At 37.2% G+C, this 24,052-nt stretch overlaps 1 protein-coding gene across 3 annotated transcripts in view; it reads right to left on the reverse strand.

The window, feature by feature from the left end:
• Nucleotides 1-1,542: 1,542 nt before the first annotated feature.
• Nucleotides 1,543-24,052, reverse strand: part of TTBK2 (tau tubulin kinase 2) — a 106,071-nt gene continuing 83,561 nt past the window's right edge. For all 3 annotated transcript variants that reach the window (XM_087746334.1, XM_087746332.1, XM_087746335.1), the window contains 2 exons: nt 10,157-11,430; nt 1,543-9,118 (listed from right to left, as the gene is read on the reverse strand). In XM_087746334.1, the coding sequence (XP_087602460.1) occupies nt 8,650-9,118; nt 10,157-11,430 (1,743 nt within the window). In that variant the 3' untranslated portion in view covers nt 1,543-8,649. The remainder of the gene's footprint in view (nt 9,119-10,156; nt 11,431-24,052) is intronic.

A 24,052-nucleotide genomic window follows, 5' to 3' on the forward strand; every position in this document is an offset into this window, starting at 1 on the left:
CGAGCCAGGCAATGCTAAAAGACACTTTGGTGGTCAGACAACTAGCAGACCTGAACACTGATCTGCCACAGTGTCTTTGTTCCAGTCTTGCTTCTTTCCCACAGTCCGTGAGTTGTACCGCTAACCTATACTGTATACTGGAGCCAGATCAAACCCACTCTTCCATTTCTGGTATGATCCAAATGTACGTAATGTTTTGAACGATGAAAGATACTGAGCTACCTGTCTCCAGTACAGAGTGTGCAAATTTGTTATTTTCATCTTCAAATTAGTACAGCTGGCTTGCTATTTCTTTCTGTGTCCTTTCTGTGATCAAACGATGGTTCTGTTGGGAGCACCAAAAGCACACGCCGTCCAGAAGCATGCCATTAAATTTCTGGCTGCTCTTAACAGAAGATGAAACATCATTTTCTTGGTATGTTACCGAGTAAATGAATTCCCAATTTGTTTCCTGTCGTGTGAAGCAATTTGAGCTATTTATATGAATGACAAGAGCTAATGACCTGGTCATGAAGCTTAATGAAAATACTGCCAATGATTTGAACAGGGGCAGAGCTGGCTTTTAATTTGCCTTACATACAAGGCATAACAGTGGTAATGCTGAGAAAGCAAGCCAGAGAATTTTCTCCAATTCTTCTGGACTTCCCTAAAAACTTTGTTCTGCCATGCAAAGAGCAGGCAGTATTTTCCACAGCATACAAGGACTAAGACATGCAGGCACGTAAACCACAAATATAAATTGTGATGATACCATAGTCTACTTTTACTTAGTTTTACTAGAAACAGAAAAGAAAGGATCTTGGAGGAAAGTAGAGCAACTGGTAGTTTAACACTGCATTTCCACATAGCATAAACTGCTCAGACGCAGTAACAACTTCCATTCATTCATTTCTCTGCTATCCGCCGCTTAAGCGTATTGCACAGAGGATGAGACAGGTCTCCTCAAGAAGCTGTAAAAGCCCAGTGACTATATCCAGACAGCTGGTCATCGCCAAAGACATCAATTACAGTGGCCTCTGACTAAATAAGAAATTCTAAGGGGGGGGTGGGGGGTGGAACAACAACAACAAAAAAGTAGCAGCTGACTTTTCAGAATGACAAGGCTGGAATCCACCATACTGTTACTCAAATTGATCTGATCTGGCTGTGGTAATCATTTCTTGTTTGGCTGAATACAGACAGTATGGGTAAGAGCATGAGGAAATAGAAAGGGAGGTTTCTGAGGAGGCCGGTTGAGTTTTTCTGTTCTTATTAATATACAACACATGAACCTACTAAATCAGTAAAACTTCCATTGATCCAATCATTCCGACTTGCAACATGAACATCTGACTCATGTTGCAGTAGTAGCAAGAGACACTCGCTTTTTTGCTTTCTTGTAACAGAAAAAAAAAAAAAACACTGTCAAAGCACTTTCTCCATTTAAAGTATAGGGTTACGATAGTAAAAAACATTGAAAAAAATTCAGCTGAAGCTTTATAAATAATTAAATCATTACACAAACACAATCAAGAATTGAAGTTTTGCATGCTGAATGAATATTTTATTTAGAACCAGTTTATAAAAATAAAATACAAAATAATTTGAAAACAAAACTTAAAACATTGTACAAAGCCTTGATATGGTACAAATGAGAAAATAAATAATTACAACTTTATGTACAAATGACCATTACAAGGGCATTAACTCTTTATGTTCTTGGGTGCCTGAGCAAACTTAAAAGGAAAAGAATGGCTTAGAAGATTTCCAAGGAGGGGAAGGGAACTGCAATTACTGAGGAAGAAAATTTGAGAGACTCAACATTTGTCTTCCTCAATGGTAACAAACAATCTTGGAACTACTTTCCACTTCATTTAATCATGCTGCAGATTTTACTATTGAGTACTTAATTTCTTATGAGGCGACAACATTGTATTTTTACTTAATACACAGATTTCATTCTTTTTGGTATTGCCCAGAGATTTTAGATTGGCAGCCATTGCTTGGCAGCTTCAAAAAGTCAGTACTTGTCTGAAGGCATTGCTGGTGATTTCCTTAATTTACTAGTTTGGGTATTCATAGCAAAGCATTTGAAAATTGACATCTGTTAGCACAAGCACTGCAACTCATCTCTGGGCTGGCTCTAGAGAAAGTTAGAAATTGGGGAAGAATTTCAAATCTTGCTTTCTAGCCAAAGAAAGTAAAGAGGGTGCAGAGATGGCTGCTAGGCAACCAATCCAGACCTCTAGTCAGAGTAAAAAGATGTGAAATAACCAAAAAAAATCCCACCTCACCTTGTGTCGAACATTTATGACCTTGCCTCTCATGCAGCAGATACGGGTTTAAAAGGATTTGAAGCCAAGCAGACCAAACTAATTATACTGTATGTTTTGGAGCAAGCTGGTCTGCTGTTATTATAGGTCCTTTATATAAAAGTTAGGTCAAAGATCAAGTGTTCTCAAAAGGAAACAAACATCTGTAACTCAAATTAATTCCAGCTGAATTCCCACAGACAGTTGTGGATGATCAGGACCTCATATGAGTAGCCCACTTGTGGTATTGTTTTAGAAGAAACCACTTTGTATTCTTGGCCAAAGCTGGCTCTCAGCAGTAATTCTTACAGAAAAGTAGAGATCAAAAGGCATGTCATGTCATAACAGTAATAAAAAATAAGCATTTTCCAATTTAAAATACAGCAGCTGCAAATACGATATTTATAGAGTTTATTCCTTCAGTCCCTAAACAGGGGAAAAAACCTCAACAAAACAAAACCCTATGCTGATTTTAATGAAAGTTTCACCTGCACAAGAACAGCAAGAATTCCCAAGGATCCAAGCTCTTCATGTAGAGGAGAAACAGAAGCAAAATGCATAAATGACATATGCTAACATTTGGGTTTGTCACTATTACTGTTAAGAAAGAATGTGTTAGCCACAATGGAGTAAAATCAGCCTACATGTTTAAACCTGGATGGCTAGAGTAATTCCCAAGGGAATACATTAGACTTCAAAACAATACACTCCTATGCATTTTTCCTTAAAAAACCAACACTCAAAGGTTAACATCTAAAAGCCTGATTATTTAAACCACAGGAAAATGAGTGATAAAACTTTTTGGCGCTTGACAGTATCTTGCGGTAATTCCAGACAATTATTACACAATCCAGGCTGACTTTTATATCGATTCTCTTTTACAAATGTTATATGTGGGGAAAAGGAAGACTGGCTTCAAGCAGACAGCTGAGGTATTCTTGCGTGAGGTGTGTGTTTATGCGATTTGCATGTATTAGCTAAGAAACGTATGACCTATGCCTATGTATTGCATGTAGTCAAAACACCGAACCTCACTTCTTTTTACCAGTGTTACCGGTTACTGAAAATTGCAGTAATTGCAACCAATGACATAAGCCAAAAGCAAAACAGCAAACAAAACCCTTCAGTTCACTGCCTACTTGATTAGCTAAAAGAAGTAGAATAAACATATTATGCACTGTTCCACAAGTTTCAGAAATAGGAATGAGCATCCAAAGCTTTTGCCAGTTTAAGAACCGTCAAGGCTTTTATTTATATAGCTGTCAGTTCTCTGAGCACTCCTCACAGTGGAAAAGCATACAGAGAATGCGGCATAGGGAATCATGGTGTTAACCGAAGTCACCTAAGCGGCCCCTTGCTCGCTGGAATTGCCAAGACAGACATGGCTCTTGTTACCTCACAGGATCAGTCCTGCATGAAAAAATTAACATCAATATATTCTAGGCCTACAAAGAGAAACCAGTTTGACTTTGAGCTCTCTTTTATTCTCCTATTCCTTTTCAGAAAATTCCTCTCTCATTTAACATATGTATAAAAATTGGAGGCACATATCCCTAGTTTGCCATTAGACCCTTTTAAGAAATTGGAATAATCACTTTCTTTCTCCCCGAATTTATGCCTCTTTCTTAGTGTTCAACAAAAATGTCCAATTCATTATGGAAAAAATTCTGTTTACAGGAAAGAGTCTGTACTGTAAGTCTGGCTTTGTCTACATTCTCATCAAAAAAGAAAATATTTTTTAGAAGCATTACAGTCAACCATTGCATAAATGTTACTGCAATAAGAAGGGCTTACAGGAGTTTTGCCCAAGTAGGACTATAGGATCAGGCCTTGTAATATGGAAAAGACACAGAATCAGAATTAGGGCATAGCAAAATTACAGTAGGTGAAGAGGAGCTCAGAGCAAATCGAAGCAAAACAGGCCTCGGCTCACTCTGGCAAATGAATTCCAGTAAACAGGATGCAATAGCTGAGACTGTTCCTATCTGTATGTATATACACACATATGCATGTATGTATATATGTTTCTATATCATATACAGTATCTATGTAAGTGTATATATAGATACACTTAAGTACAAATGCCTATTTATATATATATAAAATCAAAATTGCGTGTTTTCCCAGCTATCGTTAATACTGTAACACTACATCATATTGTAAATGATAGAGCTCTTGCAAGTCTTTTTCAGATGAAAAATATTTCAAGCTATTTTTAAATATATAGGACCAGATCTTCCCCTTTACATCAAGACTGTTTAGTGAGGTATGCGAGAAAGCTTGATCTCAAACATGCAGACTTCAAGGCAAGAATATGTCCAGACTTCCCAAGACAGGATGTGGCTGGTGGCTCTAATGAATGCCCCGTGTCACTCCCCAGGGGTTTGCCTCCTCGATAATTGTATATAACTAGCAGTTAAGACCTCATATTGCTCCTGCCTTTGAGCAGTGAAAGTTTCTATGCTTACCAATCCTGCTCAAGTAATAGATAGGTGCCTAGCATCATACAACTTGCCAGTGTTGCTCTACTGTATCACACCTTCTATGACTTTTAACAGGGTTTTACTTAAGTAGTAATTGGCATTTGTAGTTAATAATGAGGTTTATTAATATTAATATAGATTTTTGAGGTTGCAACTTCGGTTCATTATACCATGCAATATTGCAGCACAAAAGTCTGTGAGAAATGTTCAGTCTTTTCAAGTTCTATTTTAGTTTAAAGGCTACATGCCTCAATTTCTGTAAAAAATGCTCCAAAGTGCTGGCCACAACACAGGAAACACCATAAAGAGGAAATGCGTGTGCAGCATCTGTGTCTGCTACATGTCATGGCTCCATTGCGCTGCCCTCCAAAGAAACGGAGGCTTGAAGGGGACAAAGCAACAGCTCCTTGAATTATATTGTTTCCCAGCTTAGATCCCTGTGTAAGCTGCTGCGTGCTATGCAGAATAACTGTAACTGGTTTGTACAATGGAGAAAAACCTTCCCCGTCCCTGAAAATTTGTTGCAGATAACCCTCCATAAACCGTTCATTCGCGCTCTGCACAAGGGCCGCACACATGTACATTGGTGTTTTTATGCAGTCAGTTGCATATTCAAATATTGAAGCTTACAGATTTCTTGATGATTATACAGGCCCTCTAGAAATATTAAGCTAATATTTATGTATGAGTTGATCAGCTGACAATTACCTAACTACATTAACTGATTGCTACATTAGACTATAGCAAGCAATTCTGTAAACTTTTGGGGGGAGGGTATCAAGCAATAAAAAACTCCAGAAGAGCGGGTAGTTCAAGAGAAGTTATTCACAATCACTCCTCCATTCATATCTTCATGATTTTCTCACTAGATCCTGTTGAATCCACAGCAAAAAGCAACTGGGGATACACAGTCCTTTTATCTTTTTCTGCACTGAGAGAAGCCTGGGTCATCAATCACGACTGATACCTCTTTCTCCATTTTGGCATAGTTTACTATTTTTACATTGGCAAGTAGTTCAAGTACAAGTGAATTTCTACAGCATTGATTTATTTTACATAGTAGTGTGTAACAGTGGACGAGTTTGTACTTTGAAGACAGCACAAAAAATCCTTAGGCCTTATATTCTTTCTCACCTGTAAAGCAATTACCTGTTCCTGGATCCTGCTACACTGGCGAGAAAATATAAACACCTCAACTTCAGCATTTCAGGCAAGGATGAATGAAGTTGGTACCTATTAAAACTGACCATGTTAATGGCGGAATAAGCTTACAAGACCATAACAAATGCTTTCCAGAAATAAGGGCGAGGAGAGGAAAAATAATCATAGGCTGCCACACCACCTTAACAAATAATTCCAGCAGTGCCCAGGGCAAAACTATCACAATGGGACCAAATTCTCTTTATGGTATACCGTAAGGAAACATGAGGAAAACAGGAAGGAAAAGATGGAATTTGTTGTTGTCACATTCATCTGTTAGGTATTCATTGACTGTCACTGCTCCTATAAGACGAGCATTCATAACAATTAAGAACTCACATTATGAAATAAAAATGAGTAACCACAAGCCCTATTTGTAATCAAAAATAAAAATGCCTTTGAGTCTCTGTTCTTGTTCCATATGCAAATGCACACACAAAATTATAAAGAAAAAAAGCAAGCTGCAAGACAAAACATTGGCTGGTTGAGAAATCATCAGTCCTTCAATCTCGTACCAAGGTATAAAGGTTATTAGAATTTGTGCATTCCAGAAATTTTTTGGGGGAAATAGAAGATGCAATGCCAAAAGTATTCAGGAACTAACAGAAAGGGAATTGTATTATTTGTGGTCCATAAATTACAAATGAAAAATGAGAAAGAATGAGTTTATATAAGCATATACATATATGTATATATATATAAATATTTATATTATATAATTTACCATGAGGACATGCAATTATTGGTATAGCACCTATTATACAATATAATACAAAGGAATAGGACTTTCCAATGGTACAGTTTCTTCAGAAAAAGCAGGTATACCCTACCTATTGCATTCATCTGTAGTGCTTGAAACCTGAATGAAATTAAGGTTCCACACTGTGCTACATTACGTATGGGAAACAATATACATATTCATAGTAAGAAAAGAAAAAAAAAAAAGTCAACATAGTCTGACAAAGCAAGTGAAATTCAGTGCAGCTCTAGGGCAGCTTTAATGCAGCATTAGAATGTGTTAGCTCAGAGACAAAATATTCCCTTTTTAATCCAAAGATTCATTTGGCAGAGGTTAAATAAAAAAAGCACAGATGCTGGCTGGAGAGGCATATGACTACAGCAAGCAGATCAGTAACTGACAAGTCTCCTATGCATCCAGCGTCCCCACAACAGGAATATCTAGGGAGAGCTGGCTACATCTTTCTCAGGCTTGTGTTCTTTTATGTTACTATTCTGACCCACTATTCTCTTCTGAATATAGGAAAAGGTGCTGTACTGTTATGTGCCCTATAGAGATCCTGTAGAGCACAAGAGATTATTAAGTAACTACCAAACAAAGCTGAAGGAATTAGACACCATGGACTTTACTGACAGACAATGAAGCTTGGCTATCAAAAAACGATTTGGGCAAAAGAATGACAAGAATCCAACATAAAAAATGTCTCAGATCGCTTTCTGTATATTTTGCTTTGATGACTAATATTCTTACCTGGATTTTGTAAGGGTGTTAAGTGTATTTTTGTCACCTATAACCTACCAAGTTCACGAAGCAGACAATTTCCTTCTCTCTTTCATCTTTCACGTTTTTATAAAACAAATGACCAAAAAAGCAAGTCTTGGCTGGTAATCACCTCTGCATGGTAAGATCAGTGGTTCAAGTGATCCGTAACTAATGGAAAAACAAAAGCCATCAATAGCAGAGGTTCTTTTTGCAGTTGAGTTAAGGGAAAAAAGGTACTTCTGTTTTCTAACTTATTTTCTAACATACACTGCAATTTATTGTAAATCTGCAACATTCAGTGAAGTGCAGACATCTCCTCCTTTCTCTTATTTCCTAGATAGGACCGCTTTTCCAAATTCTACTGAACGCGGTTTGAAGAACCCCACTATGACTCCCAAAATGTACAACACAGAACTGAGAATTAGCTTCTTGGATCCTAAGTAGTACTAAACAATTTTCTAAAGAATAATATAGCTATAAAAACATTTTGGCACATGTTAATATTAATTTCTAAAATGTCATCAGTGTCAAGAAGGGGCAACATATATGACACTTCCTTAGGTAAAAAATCTGTGCCATGGTAGATAGCGGACAAGATGAGCACTGAGTGACTCAGAGATGTGTGCAGCTCAAAATGGGAGAGACTTATAAGGTAGAAATAGGATCATCTTCTAAATTGTGTGCTTTTTTAAAACTACAAAGACATGCTTGAGCAGTACTTATCTCCCAAGTGGTGATGTCATTTTGGGAATAACCGTTTCAGGTTTTCTTACATACTCCTCGGGTATGTAAGGCCTGAAATAATTAGGCCAAATCTTCTAGCTAGGTAAACTAAAACCATAGAAATAAACACCCTTTTAAAACACTCACCTTTGAGATATTTTTTTTACTCTAAATACATTGCACCTCTTTGACTACCTAGTCGTTTTTATCCTGGCCTCTACTTCCCATCTCACGGATCTGCTTGCTGCCTACTCTTAGGCAATGCCTGGCCACTTATTTACACAGTATGCTTTCTCATGAATACTTTATGATGCTTACTTTCTTTAAAAAGCACAGATTCAATGCCGGTTTTTTAATATACTTTTTTTCATTATTTTGTTAAATACACACTACACAGAAACAACATGCATCAAATTTAGGAGGAGGCTTTATACCTGTCAAGGCCCAGTTCCTATCTGCTAAGCTTAGTGGTTGATTTGCTCTTTCCTGTGGGAGTCTTAGTGTTTGGGGAATGGTGGAAGGAACTGCCAGATCCTTTCAGACCATTTTTGCTTGGTTTGTTGCAGCAGTGCTCTTGTTGGCAGGATCTCCTAGAAGATGAGGAGCCTGAATGGCTAGGAGGTGATTTACTCCTCCCAAGATGTGGGGATGAACTCCTCTGATCATGATGGGGTCTCCCAGCCCGGGACGGAGAAGAACTGGCAGTACGGGGTAAAGAAGAGCTCCTAGGGGAGGCACTGGGACTGCGTCGGGGGATGACAGGGCTTTTGGGTGGTGTTTTTGGACTATGTGGAGATCCTGGACTCTTACACTGGGTAGAACTCCTTGGTCTTTGAGATCCATTCTGTAGGATTTGAGCCAGACGAGAGATAAGATCTGAATCCGAGCTGCTACTCCCTAGGACTCTGTATCTGCGTAACCTTAAGAAGAAACGAAGAAAGATTATTTCTGTTCCCATCTATTCACTAAATTTCATACAGAAACACAGTATCACTGGAAACTAGGGATGAGCTTACATTGCAGAACAGACATCTGGAGCTGAACTTCCCTATAAGGCAGAGGTATTTGGATCTAGGCTCTGGCTTCTGTGTTGTTCAAATCAACACAGTATTTATATTTGCATAAACTCACTCACATAAACAGCCTAAGTGTTTACAGGATAACTGAAATTTCCTGGTGGCATTGGAAGAAGCGCACTGAAGAACGGTGCTTATTGCCTCTGTTTCAGAGGGTTACATCCATTCCTGCACACCATCAATACACTCCTGTACACAATTCTAAGGGATGACAAGGCACAACACAACTTCATTCAGAGGATTTCGCCCTACTGTATCAAAATTCTCCTTATACTGGTAATGTAGGCACTGAAGAAACTAGATCATGGTTGTCTGCATATAGAATTGGCAAAGGAGGGGCTTCTAGAATTCGCTCTGCCCTCCTTTAATTAGCTGGTTTTACTTAGCCATGATCTGAGCATTGCTAACTAACTCAGTACTGATGGGTGGAATCTCCAAACCCAAATACTTAAAATGTCTACAATAGGAACACTTCAATTTTCAAAGGGGCTGGATATGACAGATCCTACTGATTTCTCTGGGTTTGTGAATAATCCTATTGATTTCTCTGGGTTTGTGAATAACCAACAGATCCAGAAAAGTGACCCCACTTTAAAAAAAAAAGTGTAAAGATTTAGTTATAGATTGACAGGTTTCAAAATACTAAATACACATCTATTGATGTATAAGGTTTAATGGTGAAGCAGGCTTATTCTTGTGTAACACAGCCTCTCCTCATTTATTCTCCAACAATGTAAGATTTCTCAGAGAATTGAAGCCCAGCATTTTTAAAAAATTAGTTAAAGGATGGAAGTTCTACAGAATTGCATACTCCACAGTAACTGCAATCAAGCTCAAATCCATTTTCAACCTGAAAACCTATTTCTATTTTCTCTGCATTACCTAGCTTCTACCCCAGGTCTAGTAGGAGGTTTTCCTGGTGGTGGCCGAGGAAAGAACTGAGCTGAACTTGAACTGGTGACTTGATCAGTGGTTGCCCAGGACACTGGCCTTGGAATCTTGCTTTTTCTGGACTGAGGGCTGCTTGGAGATAAAGAGCTGTCCTCCATCTGCTTGCTGAAATGAGAGTCCACCGTCAATCTAGAAAATGAGGATAAGACATCATCCTCAGAAAACGGTACTGGAGTAGCAGCCATTTTTTCTTCCAGTGACTTATCAGAGGCACTTGAGAGGTCACCAAGGAAAGATTTGAGCTGTCTCTTTTCCATAAGTAGTCTGACCAAGTCTGTCTGATGGGCCTTTTTTAGAAGAAGCTTTTCCTTTGCTGAAACAGGAGAAGAGGACTCTGATGTTGAGTCTATCTCTTGTGCTAAAACTGGGATTCGGCTCTGCCTGAATACAAAAGGAGATTTAACTAAGTCCTTCTTAGATCGATGAGAATTCTCATTTTCTGAAATGCAGTGGAATAACTCTCCATTTCTGGGAGCATTTTTCTCTTTTTTGTCCTCCTGGTGCAAAAAAGTAGTAAGGGCCACTTGGTGGCATTTCAAGTCTTGGATATGGACTTCTTCCTTATTAGAATGAAAACCATTTTCCTGAACTGGTGCTATTTTGCTTGCCTGTTGATTAACATGTGGTTTGGTAAGTCTTGAGGGAGAAAATTCTGATGTTTTAGGTGCTATTGACTTCAGAACCTCATCTTGATTTGGCACCAAACAGACAGGCCTTGGCTTTGATTCTTCAGCAGCTTCAGCATTCATTTGAGGTTCTTCCTCTGCAGATTTTGAGTTTCCTGGCAAAGAAGAATTCTGTTCTTTGCTTAGCATTTCAATGGCGTCCTCAGAAACCACTGGAAGCTTTTCTTCCTCAGCCTCCTCTACAGGAATATTTTCAAGTTCTTTCTCTTCCTGTGTCCCACTATGTTGTTCAGGTAGGTCCTTTTGGCCACAGTCCAGAACACTGACACATTCTTTGACAAGTCCTTCCGTGTCAAGCACCTCTTGGCTGATATTAAGTACCAAATCTGGTCTGCTGGCACTAGCTGGAAGTGCATCTTCTGTCACAACCAAACCTGGCAAGCTTTCCTTTGGAGAGGAAAGTTCTACGGTGTGTTCCATAGACTGAGCATCCTGCTCCCTCTTCTCTAGCTGGTGGCCATAATGAAAGCTCTCCGAAGCAGACTGCGTGGATGCCACTGAAGGTCTGGGTATTGTTATCTGCATTGGAAAATTAGAGAAGGAAAAGGTGAGAAACTCAGGAATGTTATACAGACAACATTCTTTAAATAGCATTTTTTATTCCATGTCTTGAAGATACATTATATAACGATTCCTATGAATCACAATGTTCAAATAATACCTAACTTCATAATTTACATCTAGATAATTAGAAAAAAAAATACTCTATCATCCCAAGACAGAAATGTGCCACAGGTAAAAACAAATATAATCTCAGTGGAAAATGCTGCGGTTACCAAGTAACCCTCCTGGAAATGAGATCCAGCCTAACAGGTAGGCTTTTTATTTATTTTACATTAGTTTGAATACCCTTAGAATAAGTTGTATATGAACGTAAAATATTTAACAAGTACACAACAATATTTTTAGACAAGTACAGAAGACAAAGAACACAGTGAGGTCCAGATTCAGGAATGGACTTAAATTTCAGTTTAGGCAGAATTTAGATACTTTGTTAACAACGCGATTAATAAAAATCTTTATTTACCTAATTAAATACATCCATACCCATAATACCTACATTTTTGTCCAGAAGAACTTTCCTGAGTGCCCAAATTTTAGTTATTACCTTCCCTATAGAAGCTCATGCCTCATTTTAACTACGCAACCTGGTTAGAACATCTTACCTAAGGTCATTAAGAGATTCACAAACTAAATATTTACACATCTAAATCCCCTAATGGGTCTAATCCAATAGGTACGCTTAAAGCACTCCTAAAGCCTATATATAGTATTGAGTCAGAGTTCCTTTGCAAAACAGTTGATTATGACGAGTGCTGCCTCTAGTACGTAGCTTAATTGTTAGACCACATGTCCAGGAAATGGGAAACCTGCTTTTATGTCTCTCCCCACCTGAGAGACATAAACCCACTTCCCCAGTTCCCATCAAGTATGGACGAAACCAGAATGGAGTTGCTTCTCACCTTTCCCATTGAAGTCAGGCCACTGCACAGACAGAAATGCAAGAGTCATGAGGTCAGAGGGTGAGAGAGCACACACAAAAGTGAGAGGAGTTTTACCTCTATGGCCAGGGAGGAATGCACTCTTGTGTGAAGAGGAGTCCCAGATTCTGGTTTACACATATTGGATTGAGTCATTTGGTAAAATGACTAAACGGTAAAGAAATCAAGGGGCTACCCTTATGTCTTCCTCTACATGGACAGAGAGTTCAGCTCCTTTTTTCCTTGTATTCTTTAGCCTCATGAATCTGACACAGTTTGAGTTTGTAATACTCAGCAGAAACTGGAGTCTGGGTTTGGACATAAAGACTTTCTCGATGCACTGATGGTAGAAAAGACAACTAGTGGTAGCCTATTTCCAGCGTTGCCAGGATTCTACCATGTTACAAGACAGATTTCACTTGACCTTGTTGCAGAAATTGTACACGCTGCTGAGCTTAACGGGCTTTTGCAAGAGCTAGTATATTGGTACTACTGGCTGGTAGAAACCAAGCTCATTTATCAGGACGCATAACAACTTATACTGTGTATGCAAACTTTAGAAATACAGAACAACTCTCCAAAATAAGAAATGGGAACTGACAGCGAAGGAGATATACTCAGATTTCCTATGAGAGTATAATAGCTTCATTGAAATTCTTTCTGATTTTTTTTTCATTTTCTTCATAGGCCTGTATAATAAAATTTCCATCGTTATGGGTTCACATTTACCTCCATGAAACACGAACATTCAACTGACACTATAAACAGTTCACTAGAACAAAACATGAAACAAAAATCACAGGCATAAAGCTGAATTAAAAAGAGGACAATTATTTATGTTAAAGAAATTATTTATATACTATAAAATGTATTCTGAACCTCTCTTAATGTACCTAATGCAGTTTTTGGACCTTAACCTAAAAATGTGGAATCACATTTTTTGAGAAATTTGGAATTACATTTGGAGAAAAGATTTTCTTAGTTTTATAAGTAGGATTAGCTGTTAGGCTACAGAAAGTGGTATTTTTCACTGGGGGCGGGAAGAGCAGAAGTGTAAGATAATTGAACTCTTGTTTTCCCAAGTAGACCTAAGCTGTCTGTAGCATCTTCCCCAAGTAGGGATTTATTGAAGTGGGGGGAAAAAAAAGAAAAACCCAAACCAAAAAGAAACCCACTGAGACCTGCAGCAAGAGGCTACTTTTTGTCTCCCTGATAATTTGTTTTCAAGTTTGGGCCAATACAGTCCCTTCGTGTTTGCTGAATTAAAATGGTACATTGAGAAACAAACTCAAGTTACTTAGTTTTGGCAAAACAGTCCTCCTCATCTCCTCTTAGCCTCACTCTGGCTTCTCTCCCCTGAAAGAAACACTACTTCCCTTTTGAGTTAGAGAAGTCTTTCTTACTTCAAAAGCTTTCTGGTGAGAGAATCCAAGCACATCAGTTCAGCTACAGAAAGAACAGAGTAAGTAGATTTTTTTAAAAAGCACCTTTCGATGATTAGATTAATTAATGCCTAAATCTTGAGTATTAAACAAAAATAGTTTAGCGAGAACTCTGCACAGAAAGAAAAAGGGATAAAACTGGAGAAAAATATAAGAAAAAAGGTCCAGGAAACAGGGCAGCTATTCCATAGGTTTCTATACATCTTTAGGAAGTTGCTCTGAGGTGACACATCTCCAGGTATCATACACGGAAGGACTTGCTTTCATATGACAGAGGAACACATTTTGGTCTGTCACACAAAAATCACCAGATCTCTTTGAAATTCTCAACTACAAGCTGGGTAAAAGTGGGTTCAGGAAATTTTAATGCAATATTGTCCTTGGAATAGCAGCTTCACATTTTGAGAGATCACTTGGGCATTTGCTGTCCACTCAGCTCTGTCTCCAGCTTGTTTCAATACTTTGTTCTCCAGGGCTGCAGATGGAAGTCTCCAAAGTAAGGAAATCTCGTAAAATATTTCCTTTTCCAAACTTTTCACTTCATGAGTTAGTCTGGTTGCCAATTCAAATAACCCAGGAATCAAAAAAACAGAGTTGTCTTCCACATATCTGAAGAAAGATGGCTTCCCTTAGAATAGCATGGTTCTGGTGTCCTCTCAATTTTCAGAGGTAAGACAACCTTAGTTATTTGCTTTTAGGAGGATATTTATCTTCTTGGTACATTTCCAGAAGGGCTGCAATTGCATTTAAATCCTCCTTTGCTCAAATATGTTTACATGGAAACTGTCTTTTCCTTGTGACCTCTCTCTCTCATATGTCAATTCTTTGTCAGGGGAAACCAGCTCTGATCTGAAATCATTTTACATTTTTCAATAGACTTCATATCCTTTGCTACAGCTGGAGAGAGAATTTCCTAGTCTTTCAGGCCTACCTTGGCCAACCCAGATTTAAACCTTACACCCAAGAAATAGAAGAGTAAGCTTGTTGAACAACCTACAACAGAACAGGCAGGAGCTATTTGTGAAAGAAAAACATTGAACAAGTGGAGGAAAGAAAAGGATACTGGATGACTAACCATCATCAAAGACTCAGTATTTCTGAGTAGTTCACAGTTTCAGAAATGGCTTTTTGAATGCATATAGCACTATCTTGATTTGTGTTCACTAACAAAAAAAAGTTTGTTTTCTCAGATGGTCAATAAACCTCTTATTATTCTTCTCAAAGCACAAGAATTAAATAATATCCCCGTTGGGCTTGACATTTCTCCTATATGTGCAAGAAATTTAAATGGGTAATCATGCAGAAGCGCCTTCTATTCAAGGGTTGCTACAACTTCAGGTGCAGCTTTAAGAGAGAAACAAAACAGCAAGGCCAATTTTTAAAAAATCTGGGAATGTGTACGAGAAAACAGAACTTGTATAGAACTGAACCCTGTTAAATCATAGAATGGTTTGGGTTGGAAGGGACCTTAAAGATCACCGAGTTCCAACTCCCCTGCCACGGGCACGGATACAAATGCTTTCATTTGGAAGAACTTGGATGTAACAGTCAATTAGTGAAGAAATGGAAGAAGCTTGTAGACGATCCTCCTAAGGCTCCTTCTAAGATTTCTTTGGGTAAAGCGTCAGCTTCTTTACAAGCCGCTGCAGATAACTTCATGATTCACACTATGAAGAATCCTAAGTAAAAAGACTGGAGGAAGTTTTGAATCCCTTAAAACAATTAAAAAACATATATATAATCCTGTAGCCTTAATTATCCCGTAGTCTTCCCGCTCTCTTGTTTGTGAAACCTTGCAAGACAGAAGTCATAACCAAGGAGTCTGAGAAGGGCTGATCCTGATACATGCAAAAGACACCAATTTAAATTATCATTTAGTCTAATTCAGGGAGACAGAAATCTCAAGGTTGCTCAATACATATCTAGTTACAAAACAAATAATAAATGGCCTAATATGTAAAATTTAGAAAACCCATCATAATCATAAATAATCCTCATACTTTCTTTACTTCTGCCACTAATTAAGATCTTATCCTATGATATTTCCATGGCTAATCATGTTGATTTTGTAAAACACTGAACCTGAGGAAGAAAGATTACAATGTGATATGGGCAATTCAGCTAAGAAGAAAAATGTGAGGAACAGTTTTAAATGCTGCCTCTCAGCTCACTATGATAATCAGTTTATAACACTATCTACCCCATTATCGCAATTCCCATACTTCAACAGAAGTTATGTGATACAGCAAATTACTGAAAATGGCTGAGATAATATATGGAACAATGAATTTGAGGTTCTCCTTTCACTCAAATATTTGAATGAAATTATTACCACCACGGTCTTGAATCCTTTGGCCTTCCCTAAATAATTTCTTAATTCCTTTCTGATTTCTCAAATTAACACTTGACAGAGACAAGAAATTAGACTGCATTTTCTTCAAGAAACTTTACAAGATGGTGAGTGGGATGTTAAGAAGGAAAAAGAACAAAACACCACCAACAACATAAATATCTCTTGGACAGCCTTTATGACATCTGACAAACTTTCCTCCCTTTAAACCTTTGACAGGCTGCAATAGCAAGCGATATGCTTGGATGAAATCCTCTGTGAACATATACAGTAAATTGAAGAGGAGTGAAATATTGAGTTTTGGTCTGCAAAGCTGCTAAGTCTGAAAGATCTAAAGGTGTGAATACGGATTATTGTACAATACCAGCAGGTAAACATCTGACCTCTTAGCAATAGCTTCTTCACTCATGCTGTCTGCTACTTCCGCAAGCATGTCAAGTGCTGTCAGGACTTCAGGCCTCTTAGAAACATGGTGTACAGATCTGGTGTTCAGCTAATCCTGTTATGATTTGTAACTTTGCACATTAATAAGCCATTATCGTATTACTTGGCATTCTGAAGACATTTTACCTCATCAGTTTACTCCTCAGAGCTGCTTTCCTACCTCAGTAAAGTTTGTGCATCTATGAGAACAAACCTCATGTATCTTTTCTCTTTTCCCTTCTTCTCTTTTTCATCTATCGCTAGCTCTGTCACCTACCAGGAATATGACCAATGTTAGTACGAGTCTGCAACTTCTGCAATACCAGACAACCTCCCTGAATCTTTCCAGTTCACCAGCTTCCTCTTACTTCATGATTTTTTCTTTACTTATGTAACATAATTCCTATTTCCTTGCACAACTATATGCCTCTGCAAAGAAATCTGAACTGCAGTTTGTATGAAAGCGTAAAGGGTATGTCCTGTAATTTACTGCTAGTGTTATTCTCACATGAATAAACCAACTGCTATGTTTACATCTCTGTAGACAACTCACCTAGTTTATTGCTCAGAACAGCCCTCCTACTTTTCAAAATCCTACCTACCTACTACTATCATTCCTACTGACTTTTTAGAGTCTAATCCTTTGTATCCCTTACATTCCCTTCCCAGATTAAATTCACAGCCAGGAAGAAGTTGAATATAACTAATTACAGATTTACTAAACTACATTGGCCACTTCTACAGATAGACTAATATGGGGATAAACAGGAGAAATATATGCCTGTAATTCATGGTGTTATGGAACATAAGACCAGAGATGATTATAAGTTTTGATACTGAACCCCTTTCAACAGTCCCATATATATGATACTGCAAGCATTGCAGGCATTTGTAGGAACTGGTGGTCCCCAGGATACTACCTTCTGTTAAAAATTCACACAACAGGCCCTAATCCTAAACTAAAGAGAAGTAACATATGAAGGCGTACTTAGATCTGTCCGAAAAGAGGAGCATGTTGCTCTCCACAGCTCTTCAGATATATTCTTTCTGTTATTCTATAATGCTAATTTTTGCATTGATTTATATGGAGGTTGCAAAAAATGGGAAGAGGATGGAATACAGATGCAGAGCTGGGAATGTACAAGACAACTGTGTTTTCATATTCTCTAATGTGAAAGGTATCTTTTGAGGATAAAGAACATCTAGAGCTGTGTGTATAGGCTTTCTTTAAGGCTTATTAATCATGGCTTAATTTCAGTATTCTTTAAATATCCTCCCTTTTCAGTTATTCCTATGCCACTTACCAAGTAAAAGAAGATTTTTTTGTTCTAACATAAACCCATATCCTCAAACATCCAATAGGGCAAATATTGATTGCTCTAAAAGCAGTATCTTTAATTGCTTTTAGAGAATGACTGTCATTGTAATAAGCGGCTAATTAGTTTGGTAACGTGACTAAAACAAGTACTCATTTAACTTGGAACTTCTTCTATATAACCCATAAACCAATTGAAGAATATTCTTGGAATTTACTTATATTGTTGGAGAACTGGGAAGCAGCGGCACTTACAGACTATTACTTCATAACACACACACAATACTCCTGTCATATACTCCTATTAAAAATGGGCCAGTATTGTAATATTTTTCGAGTTCCACAGAGACAGTCTTTTTCTAACAAAGAAATCATGAATTTGCCTTAATAAACAGTTCGGAGATGTGAAAAAATGGCAACTGAAGCTTATTTTACCTTCCCATCTCATGCTATTATTTTCTTCTTTACAGAAACTGAATTCCTACCTTACCACAGTTATCTTCTAAAGTCACAAAAACCCTAGAGATTAAGGACTATTGCCGGAAGCTTGACCACTTGGAGACTTTTTCCTCTGGAAAGTTGGAAACTACTGATTCCATGAGGATTGTGGTTTCAGTAACAAAGCCAGCGAGTTCATATCACACTAAGTAGCACAATATATTCAGCATTTCAAAATCTAGATTTTATAAAACATCTAACAATCTTCAATAGGAGGTTAATTAGTTCTCCACAAGAGGTTATGTTCAAGTATACTTAGGGACTCCGCTGCTCAAATATACTTAGGTACTTGGCTAAGAAGCAAAATAAAACACTACAAATTAGAAGGTTCCTCCTCTAACAGAGGACACATTAAGTACAAAGTGACATTTATTTTTTAATTAACGGTGCAACAACTTTTGGTATATAAAATGCAGTTAAAATATTTTCACAGCTATTATTATCATAGCTAATAATGATGTAAGCATCTTCAAGCAAACCACGCTTTGTTTCGGCAAAGCTAGCTGTGAGAAATACATTAGTATATATTTTTCTTACTTTAGAAACAATTTTTACTACTTTTGAATGACCTTTTTGAAGCTAAGCTCTATATTAATATCTGTCCCTACAGAGACAATACCTGCAATTTTCAGAAACAATAAAGACACAAGCTAATACTTCCTCAGGAAACCCCTGAACTCTCATTTTCAAAGCCACATTATACCTTGTTATTAAGGACCAGTACTTTTTTTTTTTTTTTAAACATAGTATCTTCTTTGCAAAATTCATTTGAAATGCTCTATTCTAAACCCAAGTTCAAGCCAAGTAAATAGTCTTTCTTTGTCATGAAAAAAAGACATACACGGTGACTCTCAGTTGCATAAAAACTGCTTTTATGCATAATAGCAGTGGAGTCTGGCTACTACTGTTTAGATTAATTCTGAATATTCCTCTCCAATATATCAATTCCAATAAAGGGCCATCATGAAGTATCAGGTAATTCATACATAAGATCTGCCTTAATACACATGTACAGATTTCAAATATGTCATTTTTTCCTGTTTGTAGCTGGTTCCTATGAGCTGCTGCCTAATTCTAGGTTACTGCTGTGCTATACTTATGCTTCAGTTCTGCTATATACACTATATTTTTGATTTTTTGTAAAGGTAAAAGTATCTTTCATAATCAAACAGCAACACTCTAAAAAAAACCTCCAACAGCACATAAAAAAAACCCAAACCAAACCAAAACAAAATTGAGTCTTCCTGACTTCTGATCCTCCAGTCAGACAGTGAATCCACCCATTTGTACGTTGTAATAAATTAAATCCAGTTCTATCCAGTTATAAGATTGGCACTGTATTTGAACATGTTGCCCACAGTTCTGTTATGCTCACAAGGGAGAGAATCTGTGAACGCTAACATTTCTATGGATGAATCAAATATACCAGAGGAACTGATGAAACTATGCAAATATAATAATTTAATACAAATTCTAATTTCAGCAGGATTAAAATTACTGTACACATAAAATTTCATTTTCAAACTTGAAATCCAGATTAAAACTTTCTTTAAATCCCTCCTCAGAATTTTCAGGATCTGTTTGAAAACATTATGGGTTTTCTTATGCCCACAGTGCACTACCACCAACAGTAGTCGTAATTCACATGAAGAACTAGCTGCTTTCAGTTTGCTTATAAGCAAGCATAATAGATAACCTTTAGAGAAGACAGACCTAGAGATAGGAGCCTTATCTATACTAAGGGTCCTTCTCTTTTCTTATAGTGTTTTTCTATATATTCTCTCCTCTGCACACAAGGTTTTATAGTCGCAAGGTTTGCAGACACAAAGATGCAATTAGAATCCAGCTTATCTTTTAAAAACAAAATACCTAAAACTTTTGGCAGCCTCTTATGTTACATAGTTTTGCCTCTGTGAAGAGGATTGATGATAAATGTAAAGCACAGCTCCATGAAGTAGTTACAACACAGCTGATTCCATCCAAGCACTCCAGGGATTTACAGTATGATACATGCTGCCAGTAAGGTGCTTAAGCTCCTTACAAATACTTAGAAGGGCACTATCAGTTTATTCTGATTCTGTTTTGGTTGCTAGCCTGGTATTATTAAGGTTGGATACATTAATAAGTTAGCGTCACTTTAGCCAATGTCTGAGCTCTTTGGATATATCATGTCCTGCGTTTAGAAGCTGCCTGAAAGCAGTCAGAGCAGCTATACATTTGTAGCTAGGTAATGAGTAAACACATCTACCTGTGGTTCATGTAGAGCAATAGTGTTGAATTGCCAAATACTAGGAATTTTAATAATAATTTGAAACTGAACCAGTTTTCAAAAATTACGTAGTGGTAGCTTAGAAATACTAGACCTCCACTTAGTGTTTGTCCTAATTTTAGTGGTTTCCCTATTTTCCCTATTTTAAAAAGTTCTCTCTCCCTTCCATATGACAGATCTATCTAACCAGGAGAAAATGCTAAGATGCTGATAAATTCACGAACTCCAAATAAAGAATTTTCTTCCTGAAATTCTAGTTGGACTAGTATCATATGCGATTTTAACGATAGCAGACAAAAGACAGAAATATATCTTAATTAAGGATTATCTTATGGATGATATTATAGATAATATCTGCAATTATATATATACACAATATTTATTATATTAATTAGATCAATTATACCTTAATTACACGAGAAATAATCATTAGTCCTCAGGCATTGTGCTGCGAATTGTAACCACCCATTTATTTCAAGGAGATTACTGTGTGACACCAGAGTTGATCAGCTCTTCATGGGAAATCCCACAGACCATTTAGCTTTCCTGAAACATCTTTACTTATTCTATGCTAATGAAATTAGGATGCTAGAAAAATGTACTAAATCACATATGCTTGGGATAAGACTGGCATTTAAAAAAGAAAAAATTGACCACTTCAAGGACAGACAATAGATGAACCACGTGGTTATGAATTTTGGGAATCTTAAAAGTACTGTGGATTCCAGAAAACATGAACATTAAAAACAATTAATAACTTTTTATAGTGTTTTTTCCTACACGATCAGTGTATGTGGACACTACTACCACAGCTAATTTATTGTCCTGACCTTCACTATGACTTTTCTGCTGCTTCTCATAGAGAAACCTGCAGAGGGAGAATGGCCAAGAGAGTTCTGTCACTAAAAATGGATGTTCTCTCTACAGGCAACACATTATTTGAAAAAAATTAAGAGGTTCATACTGACTGCTTGTCCTAAACTGTTAATTCCTTAATTTACAGCTTGGAAAGTTTCCACTGAAAGCACAGCTAACCTAACATACTGTAACTTTTAATTCTTCTTTACACCAAAGGCAGATGTGAAAAAAGCATGCTTGAAGAATTTCTCTCCTTCAGAAAAAAGACCCTACTAAGCCTCAGAGGCAGCATTTAGATTTCTACGTATAAAGCAATTGCCTCTGCCACTTGGATAAAAGCAACAAATAAAACTTTTTACTTGTTTGCATTAGAGAGTGTGTAGATGACAATTGTTCAAGAAACATCATTATCAATATAAAATCCAGTTGCTTAAAAGACTCGGAGTAACCTGTGATCTTAGGTGTGTCTTCCAGACATCTTCTTTTTTCTTCCGAAATAATGCTTCCTGATATTCCCCATCCTATGTGGTTTTTGTATGAAAAATTTACATACTCCAGAGAAAGTTACTCGTGAAGAAAATAATGACACTGTAGCAGTGATCATATGTCGAATGCCTTTCAAGAACCTAACAGTAACAACTGAAAAGAGTAAGAAATCTGAATCTGAGCTTGCCTTGGAATCTGGTCATAAGCATTATCAAACACTTACTTTCACTGATGATGAGTGAAAGCTGTAACATCACAGCAACTTAATCTTCAGGCTAAAATTTATTGGAAAATTAAGTTATTAACAGTTACTCTGTCATGAATGAGATGGTATAACTTACACACATTTTCCCTACTTAACAAAATCAAATCTACTGTATATGAAACAGTTCCAGTAGCTGTGAACTGAACTAACTCCTTGAAATGTCTACCTTGATTAAACCCAATGCTGTAAATGGTATTTAGCAGCCTCTTGGGAAAAACCTACCTTAAACCTCATGCTGACTCGATATAGTTTCTATCAGGATAGGCAACAGGGGATATAACAATTCTGTAAACCCTGAAATCAGAACCCTTTTTGCTACAGCCAACTTTAACCATGGCAGCAGTAAAAAAACAGACTCACTGTACAGAGAAAAGCTTTTCCCTCTTTTCCTTACAGGACGCATCTATTTGACAATGTACTACGTCTTGGAACTGAAATTCTGAAGAGGATTTTGGACAAATATATCCATTCCTGACATTTTTAATGGAGAGGTACAATGCTAAACCAGAGTTTTAACTAGCTGAGTTCTAAAGCAATTCTAATGCACATGACAACTTCAAATTAACTGACAAATTAAAAATAATTTTACAAGAACACTGTAACAAGAGAGGAGCATCTTTGGGGTTTTGTTTGTTTATTTGTGGTTATAAGAGAGATTGTTAAATGTGAAAAACAATGTAAACATTCATCTCTTGCTATTGCAGACTAGTGAAACCTGCCAAAATTACTTCAGAAAAAATGGCAAAACTTACAACATTTACGTGCACTCCTGGCTCATAAACCTAAAACATCCAAAATAAAATGACAATTATAAGGGATATGCATTCTTTCTCTAAATACCCCTTGAACATGTCAAGAAGTCTTACCTTATTCTTCCATAGGTCCCTGAATTCCAGTGAGATGCTTAAAAATTAAGGTAAATTTTTCAACTCAGATCAGTATATTATTTCTCATCTTGGATATGAATATGAATATGATGGTTTGCATTTCCATAGCATCTTGTGTGGGGAGATTTCAGAGCATTTTGTAACTAATAATACAACTATAAAACAATTTTTAAAATGTTGCAGTAAGGTAGATTGAGAAAATTACGACATAAGAGAAAATATTTGTGTAACTGCCAAATAATTCCATTTGCTTAACCTGAGAGACACAGATTATCCTTCCCTAACACAACAAATAAGCACAAAATCATTAAATTAAAATTAGCCCTCTTGTACATGTCTCATTAAGCACATCAAAAAATGAAACTATACCAGAATGACACACAAAACTGGAATCCACCTTTGTTGAGGGCTGAATCTTATTGTATAGCAGCCAGTTTAGAAGTATTCTAGATGGCTGCTGTGGCTGGAAGAGGCGTTCACTATCTTATTGAAGAACTAGAGCTGAGAAACCATAGAGATCAAAATCTGAGGTCACTGATTTTGACTGTTTCTCAAGACACAGTTACACATTTAGCACGTCTACTAAGCAATCTCTTCATACACAGTCCTGGCCAGTAGTTGCTGCACTCACATCACCTTTTCCATTGACCTCACACAACACGCTACGCAGTTCTCTAATGAGCAGAGTTCCAAGAACTTATCTGGCCGAAAAATTCACAGAAAGAAAGAAAAAGGTTATGTTTCAAGAGGATTTGCTGTACAATTTGACCGTGCTAGAGAGGAAAAGGATGCTAATAGCACTCTGGCCCCACTCTTCAGATTCAAGTACAGTCAAAGAATTCATTCTGGTTTTTGTCAGCTCTAATG

The sequence above is a fragment of the Nipponia nippon genome, unplaced genomic scaffold, assembly GCF_047370975.1.
Source record: "Nipponia nippon isolate SJK-2023a ecotype South Korea unplaced genomic scaffold, ASM4737097v1 scaffold_10, whole genome shotgun sequence".
Lineage (NCBI taxonomy): Eukaryota > Metazoa > Chordata > Aves > Pelecaniformes > Threskiornithidae > Nipponia > Nipponia nippon.